This window comes from Passer montanus, unplaced genomic scaffold (assembly GCF_014805655.1).
Source record: "Passer montanus isolate IOZ18808 unplaced genomic scaffold, ASM1480565v1 scaffold21, whole genome shotgun sequence".
NCBI classification, from domain to species: Eukaryota; Metazoa; Chordata; class Aves; order Passeriformes; family Passeridae; genus Passer; species Passer montanus.
In genome coordinates, this window is record NW_024366703.1 from 2,657,164 (window position 1) to 2,669,387 (window position 12,224).

The 12,224-nt window shown below is 39.5% G+C and overlaps 1 protein-coding gene across 4 annotated transcripts; it reads left to right on the plus strand.

Moving 5' to 3' along the window:
* Positions 1-1,695: 1,695 nt before the first annotated feature.
* LOC120502113 (lipase member M-like) lies at positions 1,696-12,204 on the plus strand. 4 transcript variants are annotated; one of them, XR_005627453.1, is made up of 11 exons: positions 1,696-1,910; positions 3,343-3,454; positions 4,557-4,674; positions 5,360-5,558; positions 6,066-6,175; positions 6,891-7,027; positions 7,527-7,673; positions 7,769-7,884; positions 8,682-8,753; positions 10,282-10,353; positions 11,486-11,555. XR_005627453.1 is itself a non-coding variant. In XM_039709210.1 (11 exons), exons 1-10 carry the CDS (start codon positions 1,783-1,785, stop codon positions 10,311-10,313), a joined length of 1,158 nt encoding a protein of 385 aa, XP_039565144.1. In that variant the 5' UTR covers positions 1,696-1,782; the 3' UTR covers positions 10,314-10,353; positions 11,486-11,621. The 4 variants fall into 4 exon arrangements, 3 of the variants coding, with proteins under 3 accessions (XP_039565144.1, XP_039565143.1, XP_039565142.1); XM_039709210.1 differs by having other exon boundaries at positions 7,782-7,884; positions 11,486-11,621; XM_039709209.1 differs by lacking the exon at positions 7,769-7,884 and having other exon boundaries at positions 6,066-6,163; positions 11,486-12,204.
* Positions 12,205-12,224: the final 20 nt, after the last annotated feature.

Here is a 12,224-nt window from a genome sequence, read left to right on the forward strand (position 1 = left end):
ACAGAGTGTGCATGCCTGGTTTTAAAAAAAATCAGCCCAACACTAACCTTAGTTCACCTTCTTTGCCCATCTCAAACACTCACTTTAAAGACATACTGCCTGCAATGACTTTATCCAGTCATTTGCTATTTATGGTATTATGGCATGTGTATGCAATGTTTTAGTGAGTTTTTTGTTATTGGAGCATTGTTTTGCACTAAAGAATGAAGCTGGCTTTGTTCACAGTGAGTTAATAGCACATCTTAATGACTTAGAATAGCATGAGGTACTTGAAGGCAAGTACACATTTAAACAGTTCACTCATGAAATTCTTGTCGAGCTTCAAAAGACACTGAGACTTTAAAAAGGCAGAAACCTGCTTTTGTTACAGGAAAGATGAAAGTACTTGGAGTATATAAAGGAAATAATGAGAAGATTTAAAAACATCCCATCCCATGTGTAGAATCAATATTTGAAAACACTCCATATTCTAATCCAGCTCCTTGAAAATCATTTCCTCTCCTAATTCACTGCCAGAAACTGAACTCAGATGTTTCTATTTCTCTTTGAAAGCCTGATAACAAGTTTTGTAGGAAGAGGTCTTCTCCTGAGATTTTCTTTCATGTTTCTTTCTGATCTGTAAATACTAAAGAAAATAACTTCTGAGGATATAGTGAATATTTCTGATCCTAACCACAGGCAGTACTGCAAAAAGAAAGCATGCAAGCTATAACATAAATAGAAATATCAAATCCTGCTCAACACCTTGCTCCAATGTTCGTCTCAGTGTTTAAGCTGATCTGTTCTGTGTGGATGAACATTACTTATGAGACAGAAAGAATATTTGGAGGAATAAAAATTAGGAACTGAACAAGAAAGAATAATTAGTTTCAAGATTTAAAAATACTTGGAACATGCAGAATGAAAAACCCATCAGCTTTATACCAGGGTATGCAAGTGGGAAAAAAAGATCCTCACTCGTACTTCTGCAAATCTTGTATTGTTGTAGGGAGGACACCACTCACGGTGGAACACAGCTGCACAGGGCTTGTCCTGCACAAAAAGAAGAGATTTAAAGACGTCACTGCCCTGAATGCCTTAAAAAGGACCTGTCTGGATTCTCTGTTCAGGCCTACCTAATTTCCACTGCTGCACAATTCTGGCCCACGCAGAGTATGCTTTAGACCACTGACACACGTGTGCTCATCTCAGCAATGTTTTCTGAGTCCATACAGATTACAGAAAAGCCTTCTAATTTCATAACTATTAATTTGGGGAGTATCCATTCAATTCTATTCCCATTTAAGAGGTGAAATATAAATGGAGGAAAATCTCCTGAAACCACTCCATCAACAACACAGAATTATGGAGCAGCAACCAAAGCATTAAAAAATAAAAGAAAAATATGTGCAGTAACATCTGTAGAGGTATCAGAGTTCCTTCCCTCCTTTCCAGATAACATGAGAAGCTGAAACTGGTAGGTTGTTGGTAAAAGAGAAAATTGTTGCAGGTCTGTGGACAATTTCATTAGGTATGATAAGGTGTATCTATGAATATATTTGTTTTCCAAATTCCTGATTCTGCTCTGCCACTCTACAGAGGCTGGTATTCTCCTTAAAAATCCAGCAATCTGTGATAGTAGAAGAGCCTTGTTATGGCTGTGGTGGCTAAGGAGCTGAAAAGCATGAGGTTTGAGAATAAAAGGAGTCACCCCTCTCTGGTGCTGCACCAGGGAAAAGCAGAAGTGATAGCAGAAGGAATGAGTAAAGGGAAAGAAACAGAGGCTTATTGTCAAGTTGCTGCATGACTGGGGGAAAAATAGTGCATGACCATCCTTTCACTGCCAGCACCGCTTCCAAACAGCCAGGAATTGAGTTTTCATTCTTCTGCAGCCGCAGCTGCTCAGCCAAACCCATGACTTTGGGCACAAGGTCAGTAATGCTTTGATTTATTTATGATCCAAAACCAGTGAAGGCTTCATGGGAGCTGCAAAAGATGGTATGAAAGCAGAGCTTGAGGAGTTGCTTTACTATTTGGGAACAAATACATTTTGTTGTGTTGTTTTGTTTATAAGTAGGTGAAAGTATGGCTATTTCTTGCAAGATTCCTTGTGACTTAAGAGATTCAGGCCTGGCTCACCTAGGCTGAATTTAGGTAACTCTGGGGTAGCTGAACAGATATGGGAAGATGGCAAGCAAGAGAATCAGAAAGTGGTGATTTTAAACCAAAAGAAAGTGCTAGCTCATTAAAACAAAGGTCTCTAAATGTCCCTTTTTCTAAAAAAGGAGCTACGCATTTTCAACACACAGATTGTACCAGAATGTAGTGCTAGCACATTAGTGTATAAATTGTTGTTCTGTGAGAAGAAAAAAAAAATGCTATTCCTATCATTTGGGGGGAAAATAGTTTAAAAGGCTTCTTGAATAGGAAAACAATAAATGCAATAGATTTTTTGGCTGAATCAGTCTGACTGAAAGATCTATCACTGCGACTACAGAAGTTTAGGTGTGGCCTCTGGGGGTTATACAGTGTAGAGAAGATGCTAATACAAACACTGCATTTTCTTTGAGCCAAGAGTATGTAGGTCTTCACAGACAGAGGAGCTGCTATGTGTGCCTCTAAGCAGGATAGCTACCTCCCTGGGGGGTTTTGTTCCTTTTTTGCTTAACAAAACTGGATCCTAGTCCCTGCACTCAGCTTCTACCTAGCATTACATTTAGCAAAGTGTTCTTTTCCTTAATCCATCCTCATCCTATAAAGTGGATAAATTTTGTCATCAAGCAGATTTGTATAAATTTTGCAAATATAAAGAACTGCTTTATTTCGGTTTCTAAGTTTTAAATTAAATTATAAATATTTTTTTGTTTGCAATTGTTTTTACTTTTTTTCACTAACTATCCAACAATTTTGTTATTTCTACTGTGAAATCTTCACTGTGACAATGATTGCTTTACTTATGAGTTACCCAATAACTCTGTGTTTCACAGAGTTAGCCAGAAAGGTTTCCAAATTTACCTACAGATCAAATGCATTGTATGGGAATGCAAGTGACCTACTTCTCAGACAAATGAGAGAAATTCATTTTTCCAGAAGCTTTGCTCCTTTTCTTGGATTCATTGATACTTTTGCCTTGATCAAGAGCAACATCCTAGCCCAAACCCCGACAGACAGTCCAGGTTTCTGCCCAACACCCTCAGACAGCTTTTTGAAGTCAGCTTTGTTCCATTTAATTAACAAGTAGGGAGTACCAGAGTGGCTTCATTCATAATTAGACAGCACTTTCCTCATCAGAAAAGTACAGAACTATCTGGATTGCAAGTGCAGAGGAGGACTACTGACAGATTAATATATTGGATTTTGCAGGGAGAAGATATGGCTGTTTGTTGCTGTGACATATTTGTTTCAGGGAGTTGCTTTTTCAGAAGAACTGAAAAGAATGAAGAGAGTTGTGGATCCTGAAGCCTTTATGAGTATTGTAAGTTGATGGTTGATGGAGTGACCTGAGGATGGATGGTATGCATGACTTACAGCAGAGGGGTTTCTAAGTGTTAGAAATAACAGGGTAGGTAAGCTGCCTTAACCTATCCTCTGTAGTCATTGTATGTAGTACTGCTTTCTCTTCTCTTCTGCCTGCATGTGTAACAGCCCATCTTCTCTCTGGAAGAAATTAAAGCAAATAGTAAATCTCCAGATTGTTTTCCTTTTAAATATCAGTTACCAGCTATTGCTGGCAGTGCCTGCCTATCTGAAAGAATGACTACCTGGAATGTCAGCATTTCATCAGCAATGAAGTCTGTAAACAACTAGTGGTGACCAGCAGAGACCAGAAATGGCCAACCTTTCAGAAAAACACCTCTTGCCAAACAAGCTTGTGTAGGTCTTTCATTGTTTGTTAAAATCTTGGAGGTTCTGTCCTGCATGGCAAAATAAATTTAGTAATTCTCTGAGTACAAGTTATAAAAACCAATATCCTTTTGTAACAAAACTGATGGAACATTACAGGTCAAAAGTAATATTTACTTCAGAGCTTAAGATGGGCTGTGCTAGTTTCCCTTGCAACTGTGCAAATGCCTGATCTTTTTTTTTTCCCTCCCATAATGTAGTCAGCTTTTCAGCAGTGCTCACTGCATCTATGCTGTTCAGCAAACCACAGCTGTGAAGCTGTCTGGATTTCTCTGAAGGTAGTTTAAATAAGCTGGCTCCAGGCAGTATCAAAAACAGAAGCATTGCACCCAGAGAGCTCCTCATCTCAGCCACCCACCTCATCTCAGCTCATAAAGTCCTGCTATGAGCTTATAGGGATTCTTATATCACCAGAATGCAAGGGCTTGTGATGATTGAATGGCAGGAGTGTAGTACAGGTTTTATATGACATATTTTAACTGGGTAGCAAACTCCCTAGATATAAAGAAAAAAGGAAATTTGTTGTTCCTTTAGAGTTACATGCATTCAGGTGCTTAATGTATGTAGGTTAAATCCCCAGCTACACCAGCTTTCTAACATTTCTTCATTGCGACTATCTTATAGTATATGAAATGGACTTGTGCAAGCAAATGCATTTGTACCTTCTCTCCTAGAATGAGCTCATTACTTACAAAGGGTACCCCAGTGAGGAGTATGAGGTGATGACAGAAGATGGTTATACCATTACCATTAACAGAATCCCTTATGGTACTGAGAATCAAGGAAAGCCAGGTACAGTTATTTAATATGACACAACATCACCCTGGACAGGACATATTCTCAAAAGAGACAACTTGTATTTCTAAAACATCCACCAAAGCTTGTATACATGAGTGAAATTTCAGCGAAGAGTTCTGGCTGCCCTGAACAACCTGAAAGACCTACAGAATTAATGTCAAGCACCTATTTGTAATAAAAATCCACCATAGTATTTAGCATATGCTTTCTAGTAAGCGTTGATGAGTAAAACTTGAAAAAAAATAAAAATAGGATAAAGGTTGCCTAATCAACCTGTTTTGCAAAAGCTTTTCCAGCTTCTAATTTTGCTTTGCTTTTGCTTACACCTGGTTACTATCAGTGTCTGATTCATATTTTGGGTAAAGGAAATGTCTGAAAACAATCCCACACCTTCATCTCCCTATCAGTGCTGAGAATCTCAAGCTGATGAGTCTCAGCTGTACAAACAATGACCAGAGGGTGCCAGGTTAGTTTGCTGTGCTGTCAGGCAGATCTTTCCATCAATTCTTTCAGAAACTTAGAAGTTGTCTCTTACAGAAAGAGGTATTTTGTTTTTCTGATTTGTTGATTCAGGAAAAAAATCACAGTATTGAATATGAGACAATAATGTCTCTGAACAACCAGGAAATTAAAAGATAAAAACAATTATAAACTGTCTTGGTTTTGCTTTATTTTTCAGCTTCAAGACCTGCTGTATTTCTCCAGCATGGATTATTGGGAGATGCTCGTAACTGGGTCACAAACCTGCCCAACAACAGCTTGGGCTTCCTGCTAGCTGATGCTGGATTTGATGTTTGGATGGGAAATAGCAGAGGGAATCGCTGGTCAAGAAAACATCAGAAGTATTCCATTGATCAAGATGAATTCTGGGCTTTCAGGTAGACAGAACCACTGAAGGGGATATCCATTGCCCATGCTTACATCTTTGTTTCAGATGGCTAAATCAAGGATTTACATATGCTACACATTAATGAGCATTGTTTACATTTGCTTTTGCTGATGTGCCCCTATAAAAGCATGTGAACTGTAATAGTAGTGGAGACAACTTTAATTACTGCTTGATCAGGTTCTTCAAACTAGAGGCACAGCAGCAGAATGACTCAGAGGAGCCTGAACAGGCCATCTCCAAGCTGTTCCTCAATCCTGGAGCCAGTTTTGGCAGCTACTTAAAAACACTAGTCTGTGTAATACAATAACCCCAAAACAATCTTGAGTAGTATCTTCCATATCCAGTGCCAGAAAAACAAAGAACTTAGAACAATTGAATTATTCACTAAATCAGTCAGACTGTTTCTTTTCTCACAAGTTATTAATAAAAATGCAAATTCAATTTAAAGTCTGGGTTTTAATTTATGCATGCCTCTCTTTCAATCTCCTGCCTGCAGTTCTGATGAGATGGCAAAGTTTGATCTTCCAGCAGCAATAAATTTCATTTTGGAGAAAACAGGACAGGAGAAGCTGTACTATATTGGTTATTCACAAGGTACTACCATTGGTAAGTTACACACAAGAGAGGAATTCTTCCAGAAAACAGGAGTAAAATATGATTTAAGATACTGAGTTACTGAATGTACTTAAAGTTTTCATTAACTCTTTGATGTTGTGAAATACTGTGTTAGTATAAGCAGTTTTCAACATGTAGGCATTTAAAATTTATTATAAAGATAACAAAGCGTAATGGATCAAATGCACTGCTACAGGAAATCTGTCAACTAAGATTTATAATGGAAAATGTTGTGCGTGGGCCATGAAAACTGTTTCTATCCAAGACGCAAGGGTGTGCCCAACAGCAGCTGGTCAGTTCACCAAAATAAACAAAACAGGAAGATGAGAGTACAAAAGGAGATGTTAGCCAGTTTGGACCAGATGTAGGCATGAATAAATGAAATACTAAACTGGATTGACCAGAAGAAAAATTACTTTTCCACCCAATAGTATAAGAAACACATGAATGTACATCAGAAATGTATGTTTAATCAAGTCTGGAAGAACGCTGCAAAATAAAGAAAGAAATTTCTCTCAGTAAGGGAAAACTCCTACAAGCTGATACCTTGTGGAAAGGAGGGATTTCATACAAATCTAGGTTGGACCACAGTCTCTGAACAACAAGGTTGCTTATAAATTGAAAGCGCAAAATATATATTAATACTGAAAACAGTCTATTGTAAAAATACTGGGGTTTAACTCCTCTTTTTTTTTTTTTTTTTCAGCTTTCATTGCATTTTCAACAATGCCAGAGCTGGCTCAAAAAATCAAACTCTACTTTGCATTGGCACCTGTCACTGCTATTAAGTATGCTAAAGGCCCAGCAACAAAACTCCTCTACCTTCCTGAGAAAATGCTCAGGGTGTGTGATATCTTGGTTTTCATTGTTTAACTATATACTTGTTTGTTCAGCTCTTAAAATGGATAAATAGAAAGTAAAGGGCTTTGTGAAGTTGACTCATTTGCATGTGGGCAGGTTTATTTTGTGGTGAGGCCTTCAAGAGTTCAGACAGGGCAATAAGAAAAATTTCAGTCCAAGGCAACAGTGCAGCACAGGGACAGGTCACCCAAAGAGATACAAAGAGGCAGATCCTCAAAGGTTTCCAAGGTTCCTCCAGGCAAAGCCACTAATATAAAAGTTTAAACTGTGAATTGGAGTTAATTTAACATATCTCTTCATTAAAAGTGAAGTAACCCAGATTGAGTAATGCCCAAGCAGGCTGATGCAATGGAAAACCAAGTAATTTCTCACTTGTTTGTGGTAACATCATCTGACAAATGGAGAAAAGGCAAGTAAGAACCATGAAATTGATGGAGAAGTGTGTACATTCCCAAATTATTGTTATCATTGTATTTCACAGAGTATGCTTGGCAACAGAGAATTCCTTCCTCAGACTGAGTGTCTAACAAGGATTATAGCCCCTGTCTGCAGCCACCGAGCTTTTGCCAGGCTTTGTAGAAGTGTCTTCTTCAATCTGGGTGGCTGTAACCTGAAAAACATTGATGTGGTACGTATAACTTTTATCAGCTCTACTGGGAGTTTAAGCTTATGCTCCTCAAATTCACCTTCTGTCCTGCAGGGTGAATCCTGAATTTCTATCAGTATCTCATTGCAGGGAACAGTACCCACTACTGGACAGCAGTATCTGCTGATTGCCCTCTCTCTAGCAGGGAACCACTGCCTCTCCCCTCAGAAGAGCATTTGGGCCAGTTCTGCAGGTGACAGCTGCTCAGAACCCCCCAGAGTTCTGCAGTCTGCCTTCTGACAGACCTCACCCAGGGCACCATATCCTGGTCCATACTGTGGCTACTGGTCTCATCAAAGATATTTCAAGTGCTGGCACACTGAAGAAGAAGAAATGAAAAGCCTGGTTAATGTTTTCATTTTGCAGCTCAGAAAGAAACACATCTATTCCTCATGTCCTTGTTCTCCCAGCCTCAGGCCATCAGGGTAGGAGAGTATTAGGATGTAGCTGGGCACCTCACACTATGTTCAGCTGTAGGTCAGATCACCTGGGAGTCAAAATTTTGCTCCAGCATTTTTCAAAAAATGCCTCAGAAAGTGGTCACTGAGGAAGGATCCCACAGCAGCTTACTAAGAAACCCCTGCAGTACTAGGGTGTATTTTATTTCAAATATTTGTGCATTCATCAGGAAATTACCTTTCCCTTTGCTATTCCGTCCGACAGTGATCCTCTCTCACACAGAATCTGATACAGAATTCTGAAAAACACCACACAGATTGGGGTCTAAATTGCTGCCTTTCTATTCATTCCTTCTCACCTGTAGATTCTTTTAGATTCTTAGTCATCCTGGAAAAGGCTCTGGTTAGGGATTGCTTTCTCAGTGCTACTCCTGATATACTGCCACATGTGAAGTAAAGCTGAGGGAGTCTCCAATCATGTCACTCCAATTTCTGTTGGTTTAATTGATACATGATGCTGCTGTAGCATCTCTTTTGATGTACATCTGCATAGAAGGGAAGAAGAGAATGCTCACTGAATATTCTCTTTCAGAACCGAATCAACGTGTATATTGCCCAAACGTCTGCTGGAACTTCTGTGCAGAACATAGTCCACTGGAGTCAGGTATGAGCAATCCCCTGAAAGATAAGATAGGTACTCACCTTGAGCTGAGTAGAGAGGTAAGAGAGAACCAGCTGTGAAGCCATTGCCATCTTCTTGGCAACATATGCAACTTGTGAATTGCAACTGAAACCTCAGTTCAGAACACAATTTTTCATTGCCCCTTCTTTTGCCAGCAGGATAGAAATGCCCAGTGTGATACAGATACATTTGAAGCCAACAATGAAGAGCTGCATTTAAGTAAAAATATGTAGGCTGGAAGCTGTGTGTGCAGGTGTACACATTGCTCTTCTTGTGTATCCGGTACCTTTTACAAATTATGTCCACAGTTTGTAGGGACTTTATATTAAATTAATCATGCTTCCAGCATGGTGTCAAGAAATGAGTAGGATTTAGGCTGCCACATAAATGGTCACATTTTACTATTAAAACCCTTGCAATTTCTTCTCTCTCTTTTAGGGCTGTCAGTGTCTGGACAACAGTAGAACCATAAATAATAAATACTTTAGTAGACTGTTTCTATCCCTTACCTACAAAGTACTGCCATAGTACCTCTTCAGCAGCAGTGCTGATGGGAGCTGCCTTTCTGTCTTTGGGCTCACACTCTGAGCATCCAAAGAGCTTTCTTGGAGGAGCCTCTGCAGCAAGGTAGATTTGCTGGCAGCACCACGGGATCTGGAGCGGTGCTGGAAGCAGCTGCAAGCACAAAACTTGCAGGAGTGTTTGTGCCCTTTTCAGCAAAGCAAACACACAGATATGTCTGAGTGACATCTACATGGACACTTACTCAAAATAAAATTATAATTTTGGCTGTGAAATTGCATTAGATAGTAGGTTTGAATAAATTGTTTTTGTGACCATGACCTAGACCTTTTTCTGTAAAGAAAGAGTTACAAAAGCAGAGTGGGGGAGTTCTGCAAATTGACTCAGATATAATTCAGCATCTAACCACAGACTACAAGCATAAACATGCAGAAGTAATACTCCTAAGTCTTTGTAGTCCTTACTGTTATTACAACTAAAGGAACTAACAGAATTTCAATACTAAGATTCTGGTGAAGGTGTCTCTCAGAGTAGGAGCAACCCATGCTGTAGGTAAAGCCAAGAAGGGGAAGAACTAAAAATAGTAATTTCTGTATCCAAAACAGAATGGGAAGAGAAAATATAAGATGGAGCCACTCACAGAGCTGAGTGTTGGCAACATGACTGTAAGAATAGGACAAGGCAGTAGCACTGAGATGAACTTGCTGACAGCAGTTGTTAACAGCAGTTTTACAGACTTGAACAAATTGCCTGCGAGGACATCCTTGGGTCTGTCTGCAGAAGATGTGAATTTCTTTCATTATGACAAAAAAATCTGACTCTTTTCACTTTTTGACACTTCTAATTAATTTACTATCGGCTCTTTCATAGCTCTTAGAAGAACTTCTGTTGGGGCTTTAGATTGGAGTCAGAGGCTCATCAGGGAAGGAACACACAAACTTCCCAAATGATGGCTTTACAACTACCCTTCTCTTGTTCATCCTCTTAGGAGGCCCGCTCGGGGAAGTTCCAAGCTTATGACTGGGGCAGTTCAAAGAAGAACATGGAAAAATACCAACAGGTATGTCCTGGTGAAGCAACCCTGGACAGCACAGAAACACACAGGAAGAGAGCAAGAACCTAGTAGGAGACACATTTTCAGAACATAAGTAAATATTATTGCTTTTTGGTTTCGAAGTCAATGGAGAAAGCATGCAAGCATTAGTGGCAATAACACATTTAATTCATTTTAAAAGGAAGAGACAGAGAGGAAGAGAAAAACTTTTCAATTAAATGATCAACAAGAACACGAGAAAGTAAGGGCAGAAAAAATAGAAAATAATTTTGAAAAAGAAGAGTACACAGAAAATAACAAAATCATCTTGCCTACTAGTGTAACTGGCACAGATGACAACATTAGGAATAGGAAAACTGGAAAACTAACAGCCACCCCTAGATTCTGGCAGCCAGAGACAAAAGGACTTTGTCCTCAAGCAGATCCTGAGGAACAGCTTTTCCATTCAACAATCTAATCCCACCCTTGACCCTCTTCACCTTTAGGCCTCCACAGTAGCCTGTCATTACAAGTTACATGTTTTAATGATGAATTGCATGAAACTCAGCTTCCTTTGGTTTTCTTTGAATTTGCTTGCTCCTGGAAAATCACGGGATGCCTTCTAGGTTTTGTGTTTGGGAAAATTACTTACAGTGCTCTTTCTTCATACCATTTGTGGTTGTATAAACCTGTCTCTTGCCTTTGCTCCGGCATCTCTTTTCCAAACACAGGAGTCCTAAGCTGCTTTCCCTCTCCTCCTACAGAAGCCATTCTATGATCCTTTTCATCCTTGTCGCATGTTGTGTTTTCTCTCTAGCCCATGTCTCCTGGGACTGAACAGTACTTCAAAAGGACCATGATGGGGCTTTATCCAGAGGCATCCTGACACCTCTGTCTAGTTCCAGGTTCCTGCCCTAAGATTCCCACTTGAGAAGGCAAAGACCCAACAATAACTCTTTGTCAGCTCAGGAGGTGTTTTACTTTTGGCTGTGCTGTCAGTTGAGTAATCCCTGTGGGCACAGATAGAAAAAGCAAACAAGGAACTTACTTCCTCTTTGATTTAGACACCTCTACTTTGAGCGGTGACAGAAGAAAGCTGCAAATGAATGTTTAAAGTTGCTGTGCTCTCCTGGACATTAATTCCTGTATTGTTTTCCAGACTACTCCTCCTGTCTACAACATAGAAGAGATGACTGTACCAACCGCAGTATGGACTGGGGGACAAGACCAGCTGGCAGATCCCAAGGATGCTGCCATTCTGTTGTCTAAAATCAAGAAGCTTAGCTATCACAAGAAGATTCCTGAATGGGCACACCTGGATTTCATCTGGGGATTGGATGCACCTTTACAAGTGTACAATGAAATTATTGACCTGATGCAGAAGTATCCTTAACCCACAACCAGAAGCCTTACCTGACTCGTTCAACAACACTTAGATTTACTGGGTACCAAAACCCCCTTCTGTTGCATCTGGAGTCAGGGAAAGGGTTCCTCCTGCACACTACATGTCACTCCAATGCCTTTTGCACCCTGATAGTGCACTTCATGTTTTCTGGAAACCTTGTGGATCTGTAATACTTTTTCAATTGATACATCTTCAATTCTGCAATAACTATACTTTGCTAACAAAAGACAGGGTTTGCTTCCAGCCTACTCTCTTCTCTAGACTGTAACAGGAATGAAAGCATTTCCTTTCTCTGGATACATTCTGTGATTTCTAGATATTTTTCATTCTTCAGATTGTTGCTCAGTTTATTGGGCTGGCAGTTATTCAAAGGCATAGTGTAATCAAAATCTTATTCTAACAGTTGTGGTATTGTATAATTTTATTATTAAGCAGGATTATTAAACAAAAAAAGTGAGTTCATACAAAAAAAACCCCAAACAAACAAAAAAAA